The following is a 21,473-nucleotide window of genomic DNA, read 5'->3' as shown; positions in this document are numbered from 1 at the left end:
CGAAACGGAGCTTTGAAGGATGTTTGACATTTATTTGTTTTTGTTTGCTGGACGATACTATGATTCTCTCTCATTTTCAATTAGTCCTTCATTTTGTATCGTTTAATGAACTGATTATTCTTTTCTTCGATGGTTCTTTGAATATTGACAACCGGAACGTTGACTGTGTTTGACCAGCAGCAAAAATTTCTTGCTAAATTTCGGAGGATTCAAGTCTTTATTTTGTTTCAACTACGCCTACTCAGATGCTTGCGACACACAGTGGTCCTTTGGTTTGATTTTTGGGGTGATTCACATCTAAAGAATTTCATAAATCCTTTCTTTTAGGGAAAATTATTTGGATTTTTTCAACTTCTTGAAAATTGTTGGGCCTGCTGATCTAATTCTTTTTTTCTAAGACATCAAAATTTATCTTGTAATCTACGCCTTCTTCGACGTAAACTTGTAAAGCATTGGTTAAAACCTTCAAAAAATATTTTTTAGAGCTTAGCTAATAACGGCCAGGTTTAAGATTAAACTGTTGTTTGGAGTACTTATTGAGTACTTCATACATATTTTTTTTTGTTTTTGATCAAATCCATTTGGACACTTCGGATAAAATTTACAGTCATTTTAAGGGTGCACTGCAAGCAAGGGAGTTGTTGTCTTCCTATTCCATAATTGAAGAAAAAAAACTTACGGACCCAATCCTGCAACAATCTGATTGTAAAAATATGGAAATTTTGTTGCAAATTGCTTAGTAGGGGAACTATACCCTTTCTCAGCCTATTTCTATTATCGGCCTATCAGCACTTTGATCATGAATTACAGCTTAAATAAAGTGTTTTTGTCTGTTCCAAAGTAATAAATAGCTCAAATAGAAGTGAGCAAGCAACTTTCCATTGTTGATACATCTGAAAATGTTCATTTTATAGCGGAAAACCGCAAAAGTGATGAGAATTGGTCGAACGGCTTAGTGTGATTAAAATGGGTATATTTCCCCTAGATAGTAGTTCAGGGGATGAAAAAAAATATATAGATAGTTCCCGTTGATTCGAAAATACTAAAACATCTGTAACAAAATTTTCTATACCAAGTTTCACTATAACTCTTTCATTTCTCAAAATTCAACAAAAAACTAGATGGATTGGTCTTTCCGGGATCGGAAAATCCGACGACAAGGGTCTCAGCCAACAACGCTGGTGGTGTTGTGTACCCAAGAGGTGGTCCACTCCCCGCGGAGCGCTGGCATCAAAAAAGGACTGTTTGCCAGAGGGATATTGGCCGACGAGTTCGGTAAGCAAGCTGCTCTCCACCGTCATCGGTTGGTTAGTCGGCTCTGGATCGAATTTCAACTTCGCTCTTGGTGTTCTAACAAGGTTTTCAAGTCCCACCCGGTCGTCTTCAAAGTGAGTGTGTTTGCATACTCCATGCTCCAAGATTCGACCCGTTCCGGGGGTGACGAATCCAACTGCGAAATGGGCGGAAATCAAATTAAACCTTAATTGAGAGATTTGTTACACATAAAACGGGTTCAGAACACGGCCCCCGGTTCCGAGGAGGGGCCGCACGTGGAGAGCATCGCGTTGTGACAAATTGGTGGCTCCAGAGGGTAGGACAGAGCGGATAAATTATACCCAATCAAGTTCAGAGTTAGACTTGTTGGAAGTAGCGAAAAAAGAATTCATTAGCAAAAGTTTTCCACCGAGAGAGTGATTTTCTGTTTTTACCTGGCGAACAAAAAATAATTTCCTGGAAAACAAAACACAAAACAGACGCACCGGAACAAAAATGCCAATTTGCAAAGTTGGCAGCAGAAATGTATAATATGATAAATCGTTCTAAACTTTAATGGCGGGACGGGCACCTTCGTGAAGTGTGCGTACCTCTCTTAAGCTTTTAATTATTCTAGCGATAGCCGGAAGGATCCAATTTGAATTTTAATAGCTTTTAAGGGGCAAACTTTTGGTGGAAATATTATTAATTAGCCCGAAAATGTACTGAAGCACCCGCCGAGGCTTCATGTTTAAGCAGATTTGCCAGGTTCACTCTGATTGGACATTTTTAGTTCAGAGCTGAAGAGTTGTCATGAAAACTCAACAGTACTCACGTGCATGAATATACATGACGAAATCCAGTCTGCGACTCGTTTTGATCAAATGCGAATGCAAATGTATGAAAATTCAGATGGGACAGTTAAGCTTTTCTGGGCAATATAAAGAACCGAAAAAGGTCTGTCTGTGTTCCGTTCTAAAAGTGTGACGAAAGGAGAACACAATCATCAACAATTTTAGAAAACGAACATCCTGTCAAAGAATTCCAAGCAATCAAATCAAACCCCAGTCTAAAATCATTACAAGAATCGTCCCCACCCCTACCATCCAACCGGTAAAGACGATTGTGAAATTGATCTTTTCAACTTGTTCAACTTTGTCCGTCCGTCCATGGAGTCGATAGCATCGGTGTCGATTTGCCTTCCGTCGACAATTATCTGGGGTGGCCGCCGTCGGGCCGTAGCTCATTTTCCGGGATACGGTTTCAGTGAGTTGCTGCTGATTGTGTTATAGTTACTGCTTCCGGTTTCTCGGCCTTTTTCTGAAGCTTTGCCAGCGGGGGGAAACGAAGGAAATGTCGATAATTTGATGAGGCACGTGCCCGCCGTGAGAATCGTCCGTGAAGGGCGATTAGAAGTTGGAACCGACGCAATAAAGATTCGGTGGGCTTTTTAGTACTTTGATAATTAATTTCGTCTGTTGGTTTGATCCGTTTGGCTGTGGGCGGGAGCTTTGAAGACAAATTTGATTGAATCGAAGTAGGCGAGCATTAAAGTGTTAACCTAATTTATTCTTGCGACTATCTTTGATTACATTTTTAAGTTTTTCGTCGATTCATCAAAAGTTGTTCAGAGATCAACAGGTGTCAATAAAGATATTGAACGTAAATTGACTGGTCATACAATTCTCACTTCCAAGAAGAGAAATACCCCACATCAACTGTCATCCGCTGCGGGATGCCATATTTCCAACCCATTTTCGAAACCCCGTTTTTTCGATGCAATCGCAGCACACCATGGCACACCATGTTCATGAAAGCTTGTGAATAAATAAATTAGTGTTCGCTCACGCGCTTCACTAGCCGCAAAAAGTGGAGGGGGCACTTGCAGGGTATCAACAAAATGTGTTTCATTATTTCGCGCCAGCGATAATTATACTTGATAGATTTTCGCCACATTTTCCGTCCTTCCGTCACCATCGCGTTCGGTTTTCCACAGCTTGCTATGGTTTTTACATTTTCCCATCGACTTGCCGAGGCAGTGCCATTTATTCAATTTGTGCTCTTTTTTTTGTTGAGTACTACTCGGTGCATGCTTCTCATTTAACTTTTTATGTTTGTCGTGCTGCACCGCGATACCGACGAATTATACGCACGCGGAACACAATTAAAATGTGAAAAGTGACAACCCCCTCGAACGAATTGGAAATCGGCGAAATTGAGATGGAAAAAATGAAGTGATCAAGTCTCGCTTACTTTTTCAAATTATACTGTGTACATAGGAAACCCATGGCACATTGGTTGTTTTGAAAAATTACCCTAGAACTACCCTAGAATTATTGTAGAATTATTGTAATATTTTTGTATTTTTGTATTTTTGTATTTTTGTATTTTTGTATTTTTGTATTTTTGTATTTTTGTATTTTTGTATTTTTGTATTTTTGTATTTTTGTATTTTTGTATTTTTGTATTTTTGTATTTTTGTATTTTTGTATTTTTGTATTTTTGTATTTTTGTATTTTTGTATTTTTGTATTTTTGTATTTTTGTATTTTTGTATTTTCGTATTTTTGTATTTTTGTATTTTTGTATTTTTGTATTTTTGTATTTTTGTATTTTTGTATTTTTGTATTTTTGTATTTTTGTATTTTTGTATTTTTGTATTTTTGTATTTTTGTATTTTTGAATTTTTGTATTCCAGAGTGTACAAAAAGACCAAGTTAAGTAAATCTTGAAAATATGTTTTCAACCTACAACAGATTGAATAAATTGACGGGCTTGATCGGCAAACCCCGTTTCCGATACATGTGATTGTTGCCTCCAAATAGAATTACATCACTCAAGTCTGTTTTGATCGAAGCGGGAGGGAAAAAAAATCAATCACAAATTCCACTTCAATGAGCAAGTAAATGTTGCGCCGCCCCGTAACATGCGATTTCTTTCACGTCACATCGGAAGACGACGACGACGACGCGTGCTCCAGCGTGAATTGTGGAAAAGTATCAACTTCACAACCTTCTCTTTCTGACTGACGTGCCTCCGTGATGGCTTTTCACACGTTCGCTTTCCACATTTTTCCATCTCGTGTTCTTTTCCGCATCATCTCTCCCTATAACTCCTTGCCATCATCACGTAAACACTCTTATTGAGTACGGAGTAAATTTCAATTCTGTTTGATACAATTTCCTTTAATGTACGTGCGACAATCTCGGCTAGACCGGGGGAAAACGTGAAAAACTCTTTGCCATCTTCTTGTTATGATTCCTGGTGAAGGAAAATATTGGTAGAAGATACACAAAATTGGACATCACAGTAGGCACCGTAATACGAAGTCACCAATGAAAAGCTCGAATGGAAAGTGTTAGTTCCAATCGAGGCAGGCCGTGCAAAACCACGTGTGGGCTTGTCCATGTGGAGCTCTAATATCGTGCAGCAGAGGCTATGGTTTTTCCTTTCATCTCAGAAAACGGGATGGATCTTATTGCTTGGGAGATTATCCTACAAACACACACTCTTACATATTTGTTCCCAAAAGTAATAAAACACAAATACATACTCACACAGAGAAGTAAAATAAGAGAGGAGACAGAACGGATTAAATATAGCATAAATTGTACCTATACCTGCCACCGCCTACTTTGATACAAAACAAACACTCGCAGCCTGCTGCGAGGAGGAGTACGGCATATGTTTGGCATGCCATGTTTTCCACCAAACAGAGTGTTGCCAGCGTCGGTGCCGGACCAATTCCATGCTGATTTGCGGTTTTGAAAATTGATAAGTAAACTTTTTTCTTCGAAATGTCTGTTTCTGAATTTAGTGGAAATTTATGCGAACAACTTTTGAAATGTAACTTTTTAACAAAGAAATCAAGGGTTTCCAGCAAGGCCTCAGACTGGCAAGTAATTAATAATTACTTTGATTTTTAGCTGGTAATTAAGTAATTATTAAATTACTTAGTAATTCATGGTAATAAGGTAACTTAATGTAAGTATGTAATGTAAGTAAATTTTGAGTAATTAAAGAAAATGATTTTTATAAATTGTACTTCTTCAACGAAACTATTTACTATTTAGCGGTTTACGCACTTCGGAAGGAACCGGTCAAGAAAAAAATCAAATGGACAGCAGCGGCAGCGCAAGCAAGTCAGAGAGGGTGAAGAAAAGCCCCAAGAAATCGCTCCTCTCCTTTGTTCTGCCGTTCGTAAAGCTGTTTCTTGACCCCTTTCCTTCCGATCTGCATACCAGCCTTTTAAAATAATCTATTATAACAGTATTTTATTAATTTTAAATAAGAGTGAATAACAAAGATTAAAAAGACTGGTTCTGTATGTAGAAGGCCTTATTCACCATAGTTCTCTCCTAAAACTCTCCTAAAATTTATTTTTATCATGTTGTTTATCGAAGCTGATTAACAACAAATAGCAACGCCATGATATATTTCCCAGTGTTTTTTTTTTTTTTTTGTAAATCCGAAATCTATTATTTTTTTTTTAATAATTAATAAAATATGTATTTTTTTGCAAGAACTACATTAGAATTGATTATTTTTTTATGCTTTTCCTAAAAATGTGCTATAATTTTTGAAAGAGTTAGCGAATGAGCTATTTATAAATAATTTAGTTTAGAACCGTAGAAATTAATACTTGTTTGCGGTTAAACAGCGATCGACCCCTCGGTGCGCGGCCGGTCTGTCTACATGAGCGTCTTTGGCGCCGTTTCGTGCTGTTTTGCCGTTGAGGAGGAAGAAGAAGAAGAGAAACAATAAACGTCAGTTAGAAAGAGCATTCAAGAGCGAAACACGTCTTTCATTTTGCTCGTCCGCGAATCACCGGAAAGATTCCCTGCGGTGTGGCCTCCCGGTTCGGACGCCGGAACAGGTTCGACAACATCGTAATACAGTCCGCTACAATACTTAAATTTAAATTAAATGTTTTCTATCGTAGTGAAAAGTAATTAAGTAATTTATGTAATTAATAATTTTGGACCAGTAATTTGAGTAATTAATTGGCAGACTGGCAAGTAATTAACGCTTCTGGAAACCCTTGAAAGAAATGTTTGAAAATATCGTAGCCTCGTTATAATTTTTCAAAATTTTCCATAAATAATTCCGTTCTTTAAACTGGATTGCCCTTGAATTGGAAATGGAACGACATGTGCAAGAGACGACATGAGAGGACGAAAAGAAGCTTTTTCGTGTCGTGCCCACTTCAACAGGTTTTTCCTCAACACGTGAGTATTCTCGTTCACCGAAAAACAATAGTTGGGCCGTGCTCAGCCATCCTAGTCAAGGTGTACCCGGTTGGGGATTGTCTGGGTGGTGGGAGTTGAATTAAATATTCATTCTCTGGGTTGGGACAAGCTTCGAGGTTAAAGTATTGGGAGGCTCCACAAAATAACACATGTTAGAAGGTAGAAGAACACAAAACAGTGATTTTGGGGGTAATTGATAGGTGTCGTGGGTGGCAAAGGTGACAATAGTTTACTGATTGCATGAGTATTTTGACCTTCTGCATAATGAAGTTAAACAGCAATTTTCGATAATTGGACCAACCAGGTTACACAACAAAAAGATCAATAGTTCAGCAGATAAGAAATTAAAGATCTTTCTTTCGATAATAACGTAAACTACCCAACAACAAAACTTTCACCCAAAATGAAAACATCCCTTCGTGCAATCAAAAAGTTACTGGACAAACTTCCGGTCTGGAACGCGTCTCTCTCTCTCTCTCGTTGCTTCCTTATCGCCTATTTTCGCACCGTTGTTTTACAAGCTTAATCGCTGAGCATTAGTATGACTTTTCCCCTTCTCCGTTCCACCAAGTTAGACTAGGGACCACAAACTGCTGTAGTATGTCATTTCGGTTGGTTTCACTCTCCCTCCGAGCTGTGGCCACCGAAACTTGAGAGCAGTTTGTGCTGGCTGGAAAATTGACTTGTTTAGAGTGGGATATTTGTCGTTGTTGGGCTTGAAAGAGCTGAAGATTTATCTTTTCAACACCCTTTTTGAAACCGTGTTGAAATTTTTACTTTTGAACGCAATGTAGAACAAAAAAACTCGATTTTTCCAAATTTACGTCTTTCCCCAAAACAACACGATCAAATTTGAACCACCCTGAACAGGCCAACAACTAATAGTTAAAGAATCTCTGGAATGTTGCGTTCACCAGCCAAAACCGAAGTGTACAAGCTTATGTCTCTCCGTTTCAGCGCTGTTTCTTTCGGAAAAAGAGTCCCTTCAATATCCTTGTCAGACGATGTTGTTGGAGTCCAGCAGAACAAACGAGCAACATTATTTGGTGATTATGTTTTGTGGCACATTTTTTCCTCCCTCCCCCCCAGCAAGCCCGGGAGCACGTGCCGTAGTGGCATGTTTGGGCGCATTATTGCCACATTTCGACGGGTTCTTTAGTTTTCGCTTTACCTCCATACGGTTACGCCCTTTTGGAAGCCTTATCCTGTCTGGCTGAGAGGGAAAAACTTATGTGGCTTTGACGGTTGGAATGCACACAGTTGCGGATAAGGTTTCGGATTAGGTATAAGGTTCTGGTTAGAAAAATGCTTTAAAATTTATTTTAAAAAATATTAAAAAACTTAAAATCTCCAAACAAGCAATTTTGCATAATTGGGTTTGCCGTACAAGTTTCCATAAAAAGGGCTTGAAATATATTTGATAATCTGTATCTTGGGAAGGTACTTTTTGATCGATTTGGTGCCTTCTACAAATTTGTAGGATATGATTATTGTGAATTTAGCGGTCGATGGAAATGGTCGTAGATAGGCCTTGCTGACAATGGTTATCTTCAACCACTTCTCCAACATCAAAAATCGCTGACAATGGTTATTTTCAATCACAAGTATTTTTTAGTATTGGAGCAATTCTCTGAGATTTCGGTCATTCGATTTTTTTTGTATTTTTTAATCCGGCTGAAACTTTTTTTGGTGCCTTCGGTATGCCCAAAGAAGCCATTTTGCATAATTAGTTTGTCCATATAATTTTCCATACAAACTTGGCAGCTGTCCATACAAAAATGATATGTAAAAATTCAAAAATCTGTACACCCAAAACTGGCAGCGCTAGTCCGAGAGAATGATGGTCTCGAGTCGAGAGAATAGTGGTACCATTTACGGACGCAGAGAACACAGCTCGAGATGGGCGATAGAACTATTCTCTCGAGGTTCATTTGCAAAAAAAGTTCATCCGTCAAACAAAAAACCAAAAGTGTCGACAACGGGAATCGAACCAGAGACCTTTGACAAACCAATCCAATGACTTAGCTGCCTCGGCCACCACAGCTTGGTGACTAAGGAGAAGTCAGAAGTCGATGTATGACACTTTTTGGAGATTTATTGATTCAACTAACGAATGAACTCATTTGTTATGATGGTGTGAGTTGGTACCATTATTCTATCGATTTTGGCACTGAGCCCTCAATAAATTTTGAGAGAACGATTATCTCGACTCTGAATTTTGGGTGTATCTTTTGAAGGAATTTTTTAATCGATTTGGTGTCTTCGGCAAAGTTGTAGGTATGGATATGGACTACACTAAAAAAAAATTATACAAGGTAAAAAAAAAATTGGTGATTTTTAATTTTACTTTTTGTCACTAAAACTTGAGTTATGATTTTTTGAATCAATACAGATTTTTTCAAAAAATCGAATATTGGTCGCAAAAATTTTTCAATTTCATTTTTCGATGTAAAATCAAATTTGCAATCAAAAAGTACTGTAATGAATTTTTGATAAAGTGCACTGTTTTCAAGTTATAACCCTTTTTAGGTAACTTTTTTGAAAATAGTCGCGGTTTTTCATTTTTTTTAATTAGTGCCCACCTTTAAAAAAATATTTTTGAAAAGCTAAGAAAATTCTCTATATTTTGCTTTATTGAACTTTGTTGATACGACCCATAATTGCTGAGAATTTGCCATGCAAAGGTTAAAAAACAGGAAAATTGATGTTTTCTAAGTCTTACCCAAACAACCCACCATTTTCTAATGTCGATATCTCAGCAACTATAAATCCGATTCACAATGTTAAAACATGAAACATTCGTAAAATTTTCCGATCTTTTCGAATACAATATTTTCAAAAAATTTAAATCAAGACTAACATTTAAGATGGGCGTAATACTGAATGTTTGGTCCGTTTGAAATGTTAGTCTTGATTTTAAATTTTACATAGATTCGATTTTACATCGAAAAATGAAAATGAAAAATTTTTGCGACCAATATTCGATTTAAAAAAAATCTGTATTGATTCAAAAATTCATAACTCGGTCAAAGATTTTTTGCCCATTCTGGAGTTGGCAGTTGGCATTTTATGTCCTCTAAAACATATAAAAAAAAAAAAAAATTAAAATAGTGTTTTTTTTGCAAATCAAGTTTTAGTGACAAAAAGTTAAATTAAAAATCACCATTTTTTACCGTGTATCATTTATTTCAGTGTAGTCCATAGCCATACCTACAACTTTGCTGAAGACACCAAATCAATCAAAAAATTCCTTCAAAAGAAACAGATTTTTGAATTTTCACATATATTTTTTGTATGGACAGCTGCCAAATTTGTATGGAAAATTATATGGACAAACTAATGAAGCGAAATGGCTTCTTTGGGCATACCGAAGGCACCAAAAAAGTTTCAGCCGGATTAAAAAATACAAAAAATAAAATTAAAGAAAAAATACCGATTCCGTAGAGAACTGCTCATTGTGTAAAATTTGATAAGATCCTCCTTTTACCATGTTTGGATGAAAACTTTTTATTTTTGCAACAAGAAGTGCTCTAGCATATTTCTGATGAATGTTTTTTTTATGTTTAACCATTCATAGGTTTGGCTGGGTATTTTTCAAAGTTTATGTCGTGAAATCGTAAAAATAAAACAGCAGTCAGAAAATCTGAAATGTTTTAACAGGTTTTCTGATTTCGGGGTATATTATGATTTTATTTTGTTAATTTTCTAAGAAAAGCTGATAAACATTTTTAACGTTTTAATTATTTAAGAGAACTGATGAATTTCACCAATTTATGCGGCTAGGACTTTTTTTCAAATTTCAAGAATTTATTCGTGGATTGTGAACCGTGACCGTAAAAATTCCCCAACCTTTTTTAATTATCATTTTTTTCAGAATTTCAAAATTACGATTAACTCAGGAAAAAATTAAACAATGCTTTGGGGTTGTTATCGTGTTATTTTTTTTAAATTGTCATACAAATTTCATGCAATCCTATATACAGTCCAGACGAGATTATCGAAATGTTTCTTAGAAACTTCTGATAATCGAAGCATTGACAAAAGAACGTTTTTTTTCTGTTTAGTTAATGGTGGTGGATTACCAAAGGAATAATCTATATATTTCATCACCACTATTTTGGAAGCCATTTGGGCTTTAAAATCTTCAAATCACTTTTTAGTATTTTTGCAGTCATGTTTCAGTCGTTGGCTCAACAAGACAACGAAAAAAACATGTTTCTCGCTGTTCGACTATCCGATGTGATGTTTTTCGAGGATTTCGGATAATCGAGTCTGGAGTATTTAGGGTTTTGAACGAGACACAAAAGTTGTTTGCTCCGATAAGATTGGATTATATTCAAAAATCTTCCATGAACACGTCTAGCCACTCTAGTGTTTATACTTCTAGATGTGCTTTTAAACCTAGCAAACGATATTTTTAAATGACTGAAGATGCTCACCTAAATGCTTCCGATGCCTCATGAAACAGTAGATGAAAATGTTGTCGATATCCTAGATAAGGTCGTCATCTAACCTCAATATAACCGTGACATTACCACGGCTTTCTACCCCAATGTTGACTTTAAACTAACCTCCAGGATGAGCGCCGCGGTGATCGTAAGGGAATCCTTCCCGAACCCCGATATTGATAAAGAGGCAACGCTCTTTAAATCACCTCGTAAAAAAGAACCTACCCGTCCCCCCCCCCTCCGACGCGTATAGCTATGTAGATTCCGCTCATCAAACTTGTCGCTGGAAAAGTGTCGATGGAATTTTAATAACTTCCATCGTCATCTTCACCGTACCGTTCGTCGTCACCGGTTGGCGCTGATCCAAGTTGGCTCTGAACGCTCGAACGAACGGAATATCGGGGCGAAAAAAAAACTCTTCTACCGCGCCAAGGAAATGGATTCGAGAAGGCCAAAGTACTTAACCGGTTGATTGATTTCGGTAATGGTTTTTCGGCACTTGATGTGCTCTCCCCGTTTAGCGCGTGGTTTTTTTTCCTGCGTTGAGGAAATTTGCGCGACCGGCCTGCTGTGGCCGGCGGCGTATTTTTCAACAAACAGCTATACTTTTTGTTTACTCGCAAAAGTAGGCGACGCGACGTCAAGCACGGCCTGCCGAGATGGCTGTGATTGGCACCTGAAGATAAGGGATGAAAACACTTGTAAACCAAATCGGACCGAATTGATTAAATTTCGAAGATAGAGATACATTTTTTTTCGTCGATGGAGCTGCATGGTCTTCCAACAGAACCATCAATTCTGCACACGCTCAGCGCTCAATTACGATAATTCGAAGCCCCTGGGGGAATCCCCCTCCCCCGTTTCGGCAATACCTTTTTCGTCCAGATTGATCGATTCGGATTTCCGGCTACTTTCGGCTGGATCAAATCACGGCACTCACCAATTTATGCGGCTCGTAACTTTCGGGTACTGTTCAATGGCGAGGAAAATTGACATGACACGGTGACGAGCAACAGGATTCGGGACCAAGACACGGTTGAAAAGAAAAATTTAAAGAAACATAAGCTCTCGGTCCAACAACAAATGGAACGTAGCTGGTGGAACGGAAACGGAAACGAAATCACACACGAGCAGCCGTGAATTATGTGTGCTGGAACGGACACGGTAGCAGGCCATGAATTTTGGAAGGGCGTTTTCATTTTGTATGAAGCATTCTTTCCCCCGGTGAGTTAGAACGGTGCTTAGTAGGTTGTGGTGGTTTTTCTCACTTTTCGACTAAGTCGTCGTGATTGGATAGCTTTTTGAGTCATTTTTCTTTGTTGATTGTCGAGTTACAGTTAACTTCTATTGCATGACGTGGTCAAGTGTGAAGAAATTGATTGCCTGAAAATCTTATTTTATATATATCACTTAAATATTAAAACTCTTAAAAACATAATCATTTTTTAACGTGAAACAATTTTGCGACCGACTAGATTGCTTGTTTTATCCCAAAGCGTGATGGATGCTAATGTAAAAGTCAACGGAACAAATCACGAAACCAAACGTATTTATACCTTCCATCACTCCGGAGACTGTCCCCGGGGGCGGTCGGTATTGTGACAACAAGACACGAACAACAAGAAAGCAAACAATAATCTAATATTAATTCTCGTCCGAAAGTTGGCACGCTGAAATATTTTCCATCTTATCTAGTGCTGCTCTCCGTAAAGTAAAGGACGAACAGACAAAAAATCACTGTTTTTTTGTTCAGGACACTTTAGCGTTTCTTTCTACCTTTCACGCGAGGATAAATAATTCATCTCGCGAAGCCATCACCAGCAGCAGCAGCAATTCCAACCGAGCGAGCATTGAGCCGGTTCCGAAGGCTTGGAAAAATGTTTAATATAAATTTTTCCTTTTTCTCTCTCTTTTTTTTCCATTTCTCGGTTACCTTTCCCTAAACCAGGGGATTCGGCAAGCAAGGCTTTCAATGTCAAGGTGAGTATTAGAAAGAAGGGAAGTGGGAAAGGTCTTCCACTCCACTAGACACTAGCACTGATGGCATTCCGGTGGCAGTAGGCGATGCGCGGCTCTGTGACGAACAGCAAGGATAATCGGCGAGGAAATATCGGAATTATTAATAGACCATTTCGTTGCGATTAACCCCCGCCAGTAATCAATTCTAGCATGGAAGAGGGAGGGGAAGGGCTTTTCAAAGTAGTAAAGTGATATGGCACGTTCTGTGTTCGTGTTAGCATCCAAATTAGAAAAAAAACAAGAGGCTATCAACAGATTTTAGCACGAACATCAAAAGGAATGTTTCAGCAGGACAAGTTTCATAACCATAACTACACAGAAAAAAATTATTCTCAAAAAAAACATGCAAAAATAACAAAAAATACAAAAAAAGAATAAATACAAAAATAATTTTAAAAAATACCAAAATACTAAAATACTAAAATACTAAAATACTAAACCACTAAAATACTAAAATACTAAAATACTAAAATACTAAAATACTAAAATACTAAAATACTAAAATACTAAAATACTAAAATACTAAAATACTAAAATACTAAAATACTAAAATACTAAAATACTAAAATACTAAAATACTAAAATACTAAAATACTAAAATACTAAAATACTAAAATACTAAAATACTAAAATACTAAAATACTAAAATACTAAAATACTAAAATACTAAAATACTAAAATACTAAAATACTAAAATACTAAAATACTAAAATACTAAAATACTAAAATACTAAAATACTAAAATACTAAAATACTAAAATACTAAAATACTAAAATACTAAAATACTAAAATACTAAAATACTAAAATACTAAAATACTAAAATACTAAAATACTAAAATACTAAAATACTAAAATACTAAAATACTAAAATACTAAAATACTAAAATACTAAAATACTAAAATACTAAAATACTAAAATACTAAAATACTAAAATACTAAAATACTAAAATACTAAAATACTAAAATACTAAAATACTAAAATACTAAAATACTAAAATACTAAAATACTAAAATACTAAAATACTAAAATACTAAAATACTAAAATACTAAAATACTAAAATACTAAAATACTAAAATACTAAAATACTAAAATACTAAAATACTAAAATACTAAAATACTAAAATACTAAAATACTAAAATACTAAAATACTAAAATACTAAAATACTAAAATACTAAAATACTAAAATACTAAAATACTAAAATACTAAAATACTAAAATACTAAAATACTAAAATACTAAAATACTAAAATACTAAAATACTAAAATACTAAAATACTAAAATACTAAAATACTTAAATACTAAAATACTAAAATACTAAAATACTAAAATACTAAAATACTAAAATATTAAAATACTAAAATTAGTTTACTATTTTATATGGGCTTTTCCAACGTATTCGCGAGCTTGGGGCCCTAGGTGTGACTCAATGAGGTAACAAGTGATGCTTTTTTCACCTCTGCCTTACCCATTGGCATCCCAACGTAAATTGTAACAAGATGAAAAACAATTCGTACATAGACTAAAATTGAAGACAGAACAATGCAAACACATCCAAGCCCGCCCGCCTACTGCGATTACCAGCATCTTCGCCACTCCACCCGACCATCATAATCAGCGGAGTAGGCTGCCGGCGACGTGTGATAAACATTTAGCGCCCAAGTCGACGTCGTCGTGCTATCTTGTCGCACCCGCCATTTCGACGTTCCGAGAAAAACGCGTTTTAATGTTTGACCTTGAATATACAAAAACGAGAGCACGCAGTGTAAACAATAACAAACACGTTTTGTTTGGCTGACCATTCTGTGCATTGTCCCAAAGTTTGGTTGAAGTTGGATGCTGGAGTCCCGAGTTATAATTACAAATGTTTACGGTAGTCTAGCTTGTACGTGCGACAAACGCATCCTGACTTTCCTGGCCTGAAATCCCTTTGGCCTTTTGTCGCACTTACATCAATTTTCATGGAGTGACAAGATAGCACGACAAGATTCAAAATACTTTCATATATAAAGTGACAAAAATGCACGGAGTTTTTCGGTTTTTGTTGAATATCTCAGGATTGAAATCGAATTTTGGGGATCTGTGACGGTCAAAAGGTGAGGCATTGTTAGCTGCACAATATGGCGTTCTTAACTCAATTTGGCCCAAAATGCACGTACGACAAGTTAGCACGATGGCGACGAAGTGTGCTTCGGGCTCCTAATTGATTTATCGCATACGAGTGCTGAGCAAGCTGCTGTCAACTCATCAAAACAAAAGTCCTCCTCTCGTGCGACACATTGACATAATTGTTTCTTATTTTTTTCTCTCCTTCCCGCCAGTTTGCTCCTTTGTCGTACACAAACGATGCCACGAGTACGTGACCTTCAAGTGTCCGGGTGCGGATAAGGGCGCGGATTCAGACGTAAGTTGGTTTGGTTTTTCATTTTTTTTATTTAATCATAAGTATGTTTTTTATTGCCACGAATGTGACATATTTTTTCGCAATAGTAGGGCAGATATATTTTTAAAATTTAGAATAGAATTCGATGAAAAAATGGTTCAATTCAAGGTGCTACTAACACGGAGCTAACGCAGGACAATTTCGCAGCATTTCAGTTTGAATTTTGAGCTACTGATTTGTCGACTTTTGAGGTTGATTTTAATTTTCTCGCAGCTTCCTATTTGATTTAGCCAACAAAAAGTAACGAAAATCGGCGATCGAATGCCAAATGCATGCTTGGTTATTGTTTAGTAGAGTAATGAATTCAACAAAAAAAAGTTTTCGAGCTAATTTCGAGTTGGAACAGCATTCCAGAATCTTATTTTTGAACGGCTTTGAATGGTGTGAGCGTTTGATGAGTTACCTCTTTCCGACCAGGAGAGAACCGACATTGTTGCGGATCGTTTTTCGATATCTAGAATAGACTAGTGAAAGCGCATCTCTCTATATTTTCACCTGTCATTTTTCTTTCAAATAAATCGAGCCAATCAGTCGAAAACAGAAAAAATACAAAACTCTACTCAATCAATAGCATCAATAGAATAGAGAGCATCTGTCATAATTGCAGTCTACGAACAACAAACATTTTTCATGAACAGATTTTGGTTGGTTTTGAATTATTTGGACGATTTTTATTTTTGTGACCAAGATGGTGGGCATTTTGCGAGGATTTGTATTTCAACTTGAATAATTTGCGGTAATTTCCGGTTAATTTACTAACATATTTTACAGTTAATTTATTAGTTTTATATTTAGGTTATATATTCCCCCCCCATTAATACAGACGGATTAATTTACAACTTATGTTATATGTATACATGATGTGATTCAAGGATACTCGTACCAAACATGAGTTTAAAGAGTCGACCTATTCGAGTCCTACGTTTTGCGATCATTGTGGTTCGTTATTGTACGGTTTAATTCACCAGGGGCTTAAGTGTACAGGTAATAATGGATTGATGACTAGTTTTTCTCTTTTTCTACTTTATCGTTTTCTGTTTGTTTTTTGGTTTTTTTATTTAAATTTTCATTTCTTAAACTCAAACCATCAAAACAACTAAACAAGCACACTAAATCTGAAACAAAATCGTTATCTAATAACCAACACTGTCATCTAAAGCTGATGTAGTTTCTTACTAATTTTCAAAACTTTATTGATGTTTTCACTTACTAACAATACTCTTTAACATTGCTTCTCTCTGTGTGTGTAATTCTATTTGTGTACAAATTTTCCAACTATAATCTACAACTTTATTACAACTATCGGTCTCAAAGTTCAGCGTCTCTCAAATTTCGACACCGAGTAGGCGCGTGCTCAGTACTACAAACACACATGTTAAATCGGAAATATCAACACCAATTGCAAATTATTCCGCAGAAAGCCGTTACGCACGAAAACACTTTAGTTCACACACACTCAAAGGTACACACACTTCAACCTCGTTACGGAGCAAAACGGTATCGGCGCGAGGTCAAATGTAAACATCGGAAAAGCAAGCTGTGACTTTTTTCTGTTTGTTATTTTATTATTACTGTACACAGCGAACAAACACACACACATGCGCACACACAACATGTAAACAAACTAGCAGATTTACACTTTTCTCAACCTCTCTGAGTGTGACGTCATCAACACTTATCGCTAGAATTTGCACTTTGAAGATCGTTTAGCCAAAGTGTATCGATTTAAGGTAGGGTGCATCTTCCAACTGTCGAAAATAATTGGCACGAAAAAAACATCTTGAAAATTTATATTTTTCGACAGCTGAAAGATCCGACTTACCTTCTCTAATCCAAATACCTTGGTCGTTTAGCGATTTAGTGACGTTTGGATGAATCGTAGCAACCATGCCGCCGGCCCACACTTGGTCGGTAAAACTATTACGAGTTGGGCAAGATGTATCCCATCTGACCAGTCACAGCCTACTGCAAATGCAATGATTATGTGGCAGTAATTTGACTAATCGCGCGACCGGATCCGTAAATCAGCGAGACGTCAAGTCTCGAGTGTCAGCGGTTATGGTCAGTTCTTGCCAGTGCAGCAGCGTGTGTCTGGAATCCCGGTTCAGGTGCACGCTGCGTTTGATCGCGGTAGGCCATGAAGTTTACTAAAGGTCTGGTTTGTAAAAGGTTTTTTTATACTGTGATAATGTTGACTGTGAATGTTGACAAATAAAAAAAAATGGAAACTGTGAAAACTGGCATGTTTCCTGCAAAGGAATTCTTCCTGGATCAAACTCTTTTTTTTAATTTCTAACACTAAATTTCTAGCAAATTTGTTCAGCCAGACCACTAAAACAAACCGCTGGTGGCTGCAATAAACACTTTGTTTAGCGCTCCCTAATAAATGCAATTTGCGCCGTGAATTGCTCACAAGTTGGCGGCGCGCACCGAGACGGTCAATCTTAATCGTGCGTGGACAGGAGCACTCGCCGAGTAGTTCATGGGCGATGGTGGAAGATGGCAGGAGGTGGGAGCATAATAATATATGATGGCGATGCGAAATTAGCACGCTTTTATGACAGTCACCGCCACGCTTCGTCGCTGTCATTTCGGTGACACTCTCTGCTGTTTATGTGGGATGGGCTTAAGTGCCGTCATAAACGTCATCTCGGTGAGGGCAATTTTTTGAATCATGATACCGCCATAGACGATTTAGTGCGATTTTCATCGTTTTATGGATGAATAATTATGTATCTGCTTGAGAAAGAGCAAGTTTGAAAACACGAGTTAAAACACAAACACATAAACAATCAACACTCTAAAACACAAATTATTTTTATCTATTATTTTTTAGCTCTTAAGTAGAATTTAGTCAAATTTAATAATTTTACAAATGCCACATTACAACATATTAGTTCTAGTCGAGAAAGTCAGATCACCACAAAAAAAAATCACGGCACACTGCGATGACGCCTCATCACTTTGACAACACATCATCATCCGCCGCCATTCCGAGACTCCATTTGACATTTCTCCGCTCGTAGTGGCTAATGGCTCGTTGCAAAAGGGACTCAAAACAGGACGTTGAGCTTCCTTTTGCATACACGCTCTGATGCAGACAGTTTAAGCTCTGAGGACTCTTACACACTCTCTACCGCTCTGTTCTATCTTCTAGGTGTTTTGCTTGTTTCAATGTGACTATTAGATTATTCGCTTTTCATTTAGCTCTAGAGGTTTAAGTGACGCTTGTTGTTATACTATTAACTTTACTATATGCGCTTTCTATACTAACAGATATATCTATAGAAATAGTTTTAATTTTATTTGAAAAAGTTATTCTACCAGCGAAGCATTATCCGAGTAACATGAAGCAAAGAGAGAAAGTATTTAACAACGAAAAAGATTGAGGAGCATTGTTATAAATAGTTCAAGACACAAAAGCATCTTTTTATAACAACTTTGCAAACAAAGAAACCAAGAGATCTATGGACAATGTGAACACTGAAGGAACTTAGTTGGCGTGGAAATGGAACGCTTGAACGTGATTAATTCCATTTCATTAATCATTTTTGATTTTTTTAAACTTCCAGGACATTGTAGCAACCTTGCTATCCCAAAAGCTTCAAAAGTTGCCACACGTTCAGTGGTTCCATTTCCCAAGGCCTGCTCTTCCCGACAGTGCCCACGTCCAGGATTTCGCGTGTAATTTTTCTACTTTCATCCTTCTCACCCTATCAGCTGCTGCAATCATTTTTTACGACCAAAGTTTTTACCTTAAATCTTTCCCCGCCACCACACAACACCCCTCCCGCCCCACTTAACACCTGCCGCGCGAAAGCTGTCTCTATTTCTCTATCGCTCTCTGTTTCTGTCCAACCACCACCACAACATTGCGCCCCCGCCCAGCCACCACCACCACCCCTCTTTCGCATCCATTTTGTTATCTTTCTCTCTCTCTTTCCTGTAGGCACAAAATCCGCATAAATGGCAAGGATATACTTTCATTACACCAACCTTTTGCGATCACTGCGGTTCGATGCTGCACGGGATTGCGCATCAGGGTTTTAAATGTCAAGGTACTCTCTCTCTCACTGTCTCACTTTCACTTTCTCACATCTCCTTTCCTGACGACGTTTCTCCCTCCCTCGGCTCTCATCATCCGGCTTTTCCGGCTTAGCCTACTGAGTTTTTGGTTTATCCACAGTCACCGCCCGAATAAATGCTTGTTTCCTTTATTTTTTTCCTTCTAAAATCTTTCGTTTCGTTCACTAAAATCAAACTTTTTTTTTCCTCAAATACTTCACCCCCCTCGGAGAGACCACAAGAACATTTTTCTATTCGTCTTAAGAAAGCATACCAAGTTGTCGCAAGTTTTTCCGCCCGTGTTTCGTGTTTCGACAGTTTTCTTTGATCGAGTTTTCTGTAATCAGTTCTAAAAGATGACTCCCGTAAACGTGTACAAAGTTGTGTAACTAGATTAGATTAACAAAAGTCATGCTTGAATAAACTTTTGGTTTGCGATGAAAAACTGCACATGAAGAGAGACACGGTTTCTCTTGTTAGTAAAGCACAATAGTAACTGAAATGATGATGATTATGTGGTGCATTCTTGAATCAACTAGAATAGAATAGAACCCAAGCCTGTTGCAAGCTAGCTGATCTGATGTCATTGTGGGTACAGTTCCAGACTCGATTATCCGAAGGATTTTGCAAAATTTCATAAATAACTCAACGCCACATTTTGGAAGTTGATGTCAGTAAACGCTTCAGTTTCGTCAAGGTATGATAAGGTTGGGCTCTTTGAACATGCCCCATTTGACAAAATTGAGTTTTAGGTGTTGCCTTCCCAATACATAAAATTTTAAATTTCGAGTGCAAATTCTGTGGAGTTATTTTCAGCAACCATGCGAACCCAAGAACACGAAATTTACAATTTTAATATTGGCAGGGAATTAACTTAAAATCTTTTCTAACGAATCTTTTAGGAAGCACGAATTTATCATACCTCGACGAAACTGAACGTTTACTAACATCAACATCAAAAATGTCGAGTTGTACTATCATTTATTTACGGTCGATGAGCTTAAATGTGTCCCCAAAAGTATTCTGAGAACCAAAGATGGTGGCCAATACGACAAATTTCCACAATAATTTGGCCATATAAATCTGTATACAAAAATGCAATCAAATATTCCAAAAACGGATTTAAATGATTTAATGTTAAATCAAAATCCAGATCAACATTAAAATGTTTTAAATGGTTTCTTTTATGCAACCTCTTTCACCCGAAACACTGTTTTCAAATAACGACTTTTAATGTTATTTTCTTTTTTAAAAGTCATTGCCATGCTATATTGAATAAATTAATGCCGTAATGGTATGAGGATTTTTATTTACGACTTAATTATGTAATTGCTAGTTCAATTTGCCATAAATGAGACCAAGGTTTGAGACCTCAGTGGAATTTCAGCAAGTGCTTGAAAATTTCTTAAAATATCGTATTCTTGGGCGAATCAATTCAGTTTTGTTTAGATTCTTTGTTAAAATCGCAGAGGGAATGCCAAATTTAATAAAACTTTAATTTCTACATGCATGTTTTCAAATCGTTTTCTACGTTAAAGTTTTATAAAATTCAACAAAGTGTTGACATTTTCGAAAATTTTCTGCAAGAATATGATATTTTTGGTAATTGGAAATTTCTCACTAAACTACAAATCATGACCTGTGAATTCAGATAGAATTCCGTCTGAAAAATTCTACTCAGATCGCATGATTTAGTCTAAGAGGTTCAAAAGAAATGAATTTCTTTTAATCTGTGAATCGAAACCTTGGATAATCTAGACTGGACTGTATATTTGTGTCATCGAAGCAACCGTGTGGACGATGATAGCTCTGCGATTGTACTTTATTGGTTGCTTGACCATTAGATTTGTAGAGTTTTGATCATACTTGAACATGTAATTTTGATAAAAGTAACGAAAGTAGCATAGAATCGTAAACCTGATCGTAAATATATTTTTTAAAATTAGATTATTGCAGCAAAAACAAAAGTCTTTTAAAAGCGTTATTTTTGA

At 36.7% G+C, this 21,473-nt stretch overlaps 1 protein-coding gene across 1 annotated transcript in view; it reads left to right on the top strand.

The window, feature by feature from the left end:
- LOC6037194 (protein kinase C, brain isozyme) overlaps positions 1–21,473 on the top strand; it is a 76,503-nt gene that overhangs the window by 23,451 nt on the left and 31,579 nt on the right. The window contains 3 exon segments of the mRNA XM_038253726.1: positions 12,899–12,930; positions 15,296–15,378; positions 19,367–19,475. Of these exon segments, the coding sequence (XP_038109654.1) occupies positions 12,899–12,930; positions 15,296–15,378; positions 19,367–19,475 (224 nt within the window).

This window comes from Culex quinquefasciatus, chromosome 2 (genome assembly GCF_015732765.1).
Source record: "Culex quinquefasciatus strain JHB chromosome 2, VPISU_Cqui_1.0_pri_paternal, whole genome shotgun sequence".
Classification (NCBI taxonomy): Eukaryota; Metazoa; Arthropoda; class Insecta; order Diptera; family Culicidae; genus Culex; species Culex quinquefasciatus.
Note: the sequence above shows the minus strand (reverse complement) of the source record. Positions and strands in the feature narration are given on the sequence as shown.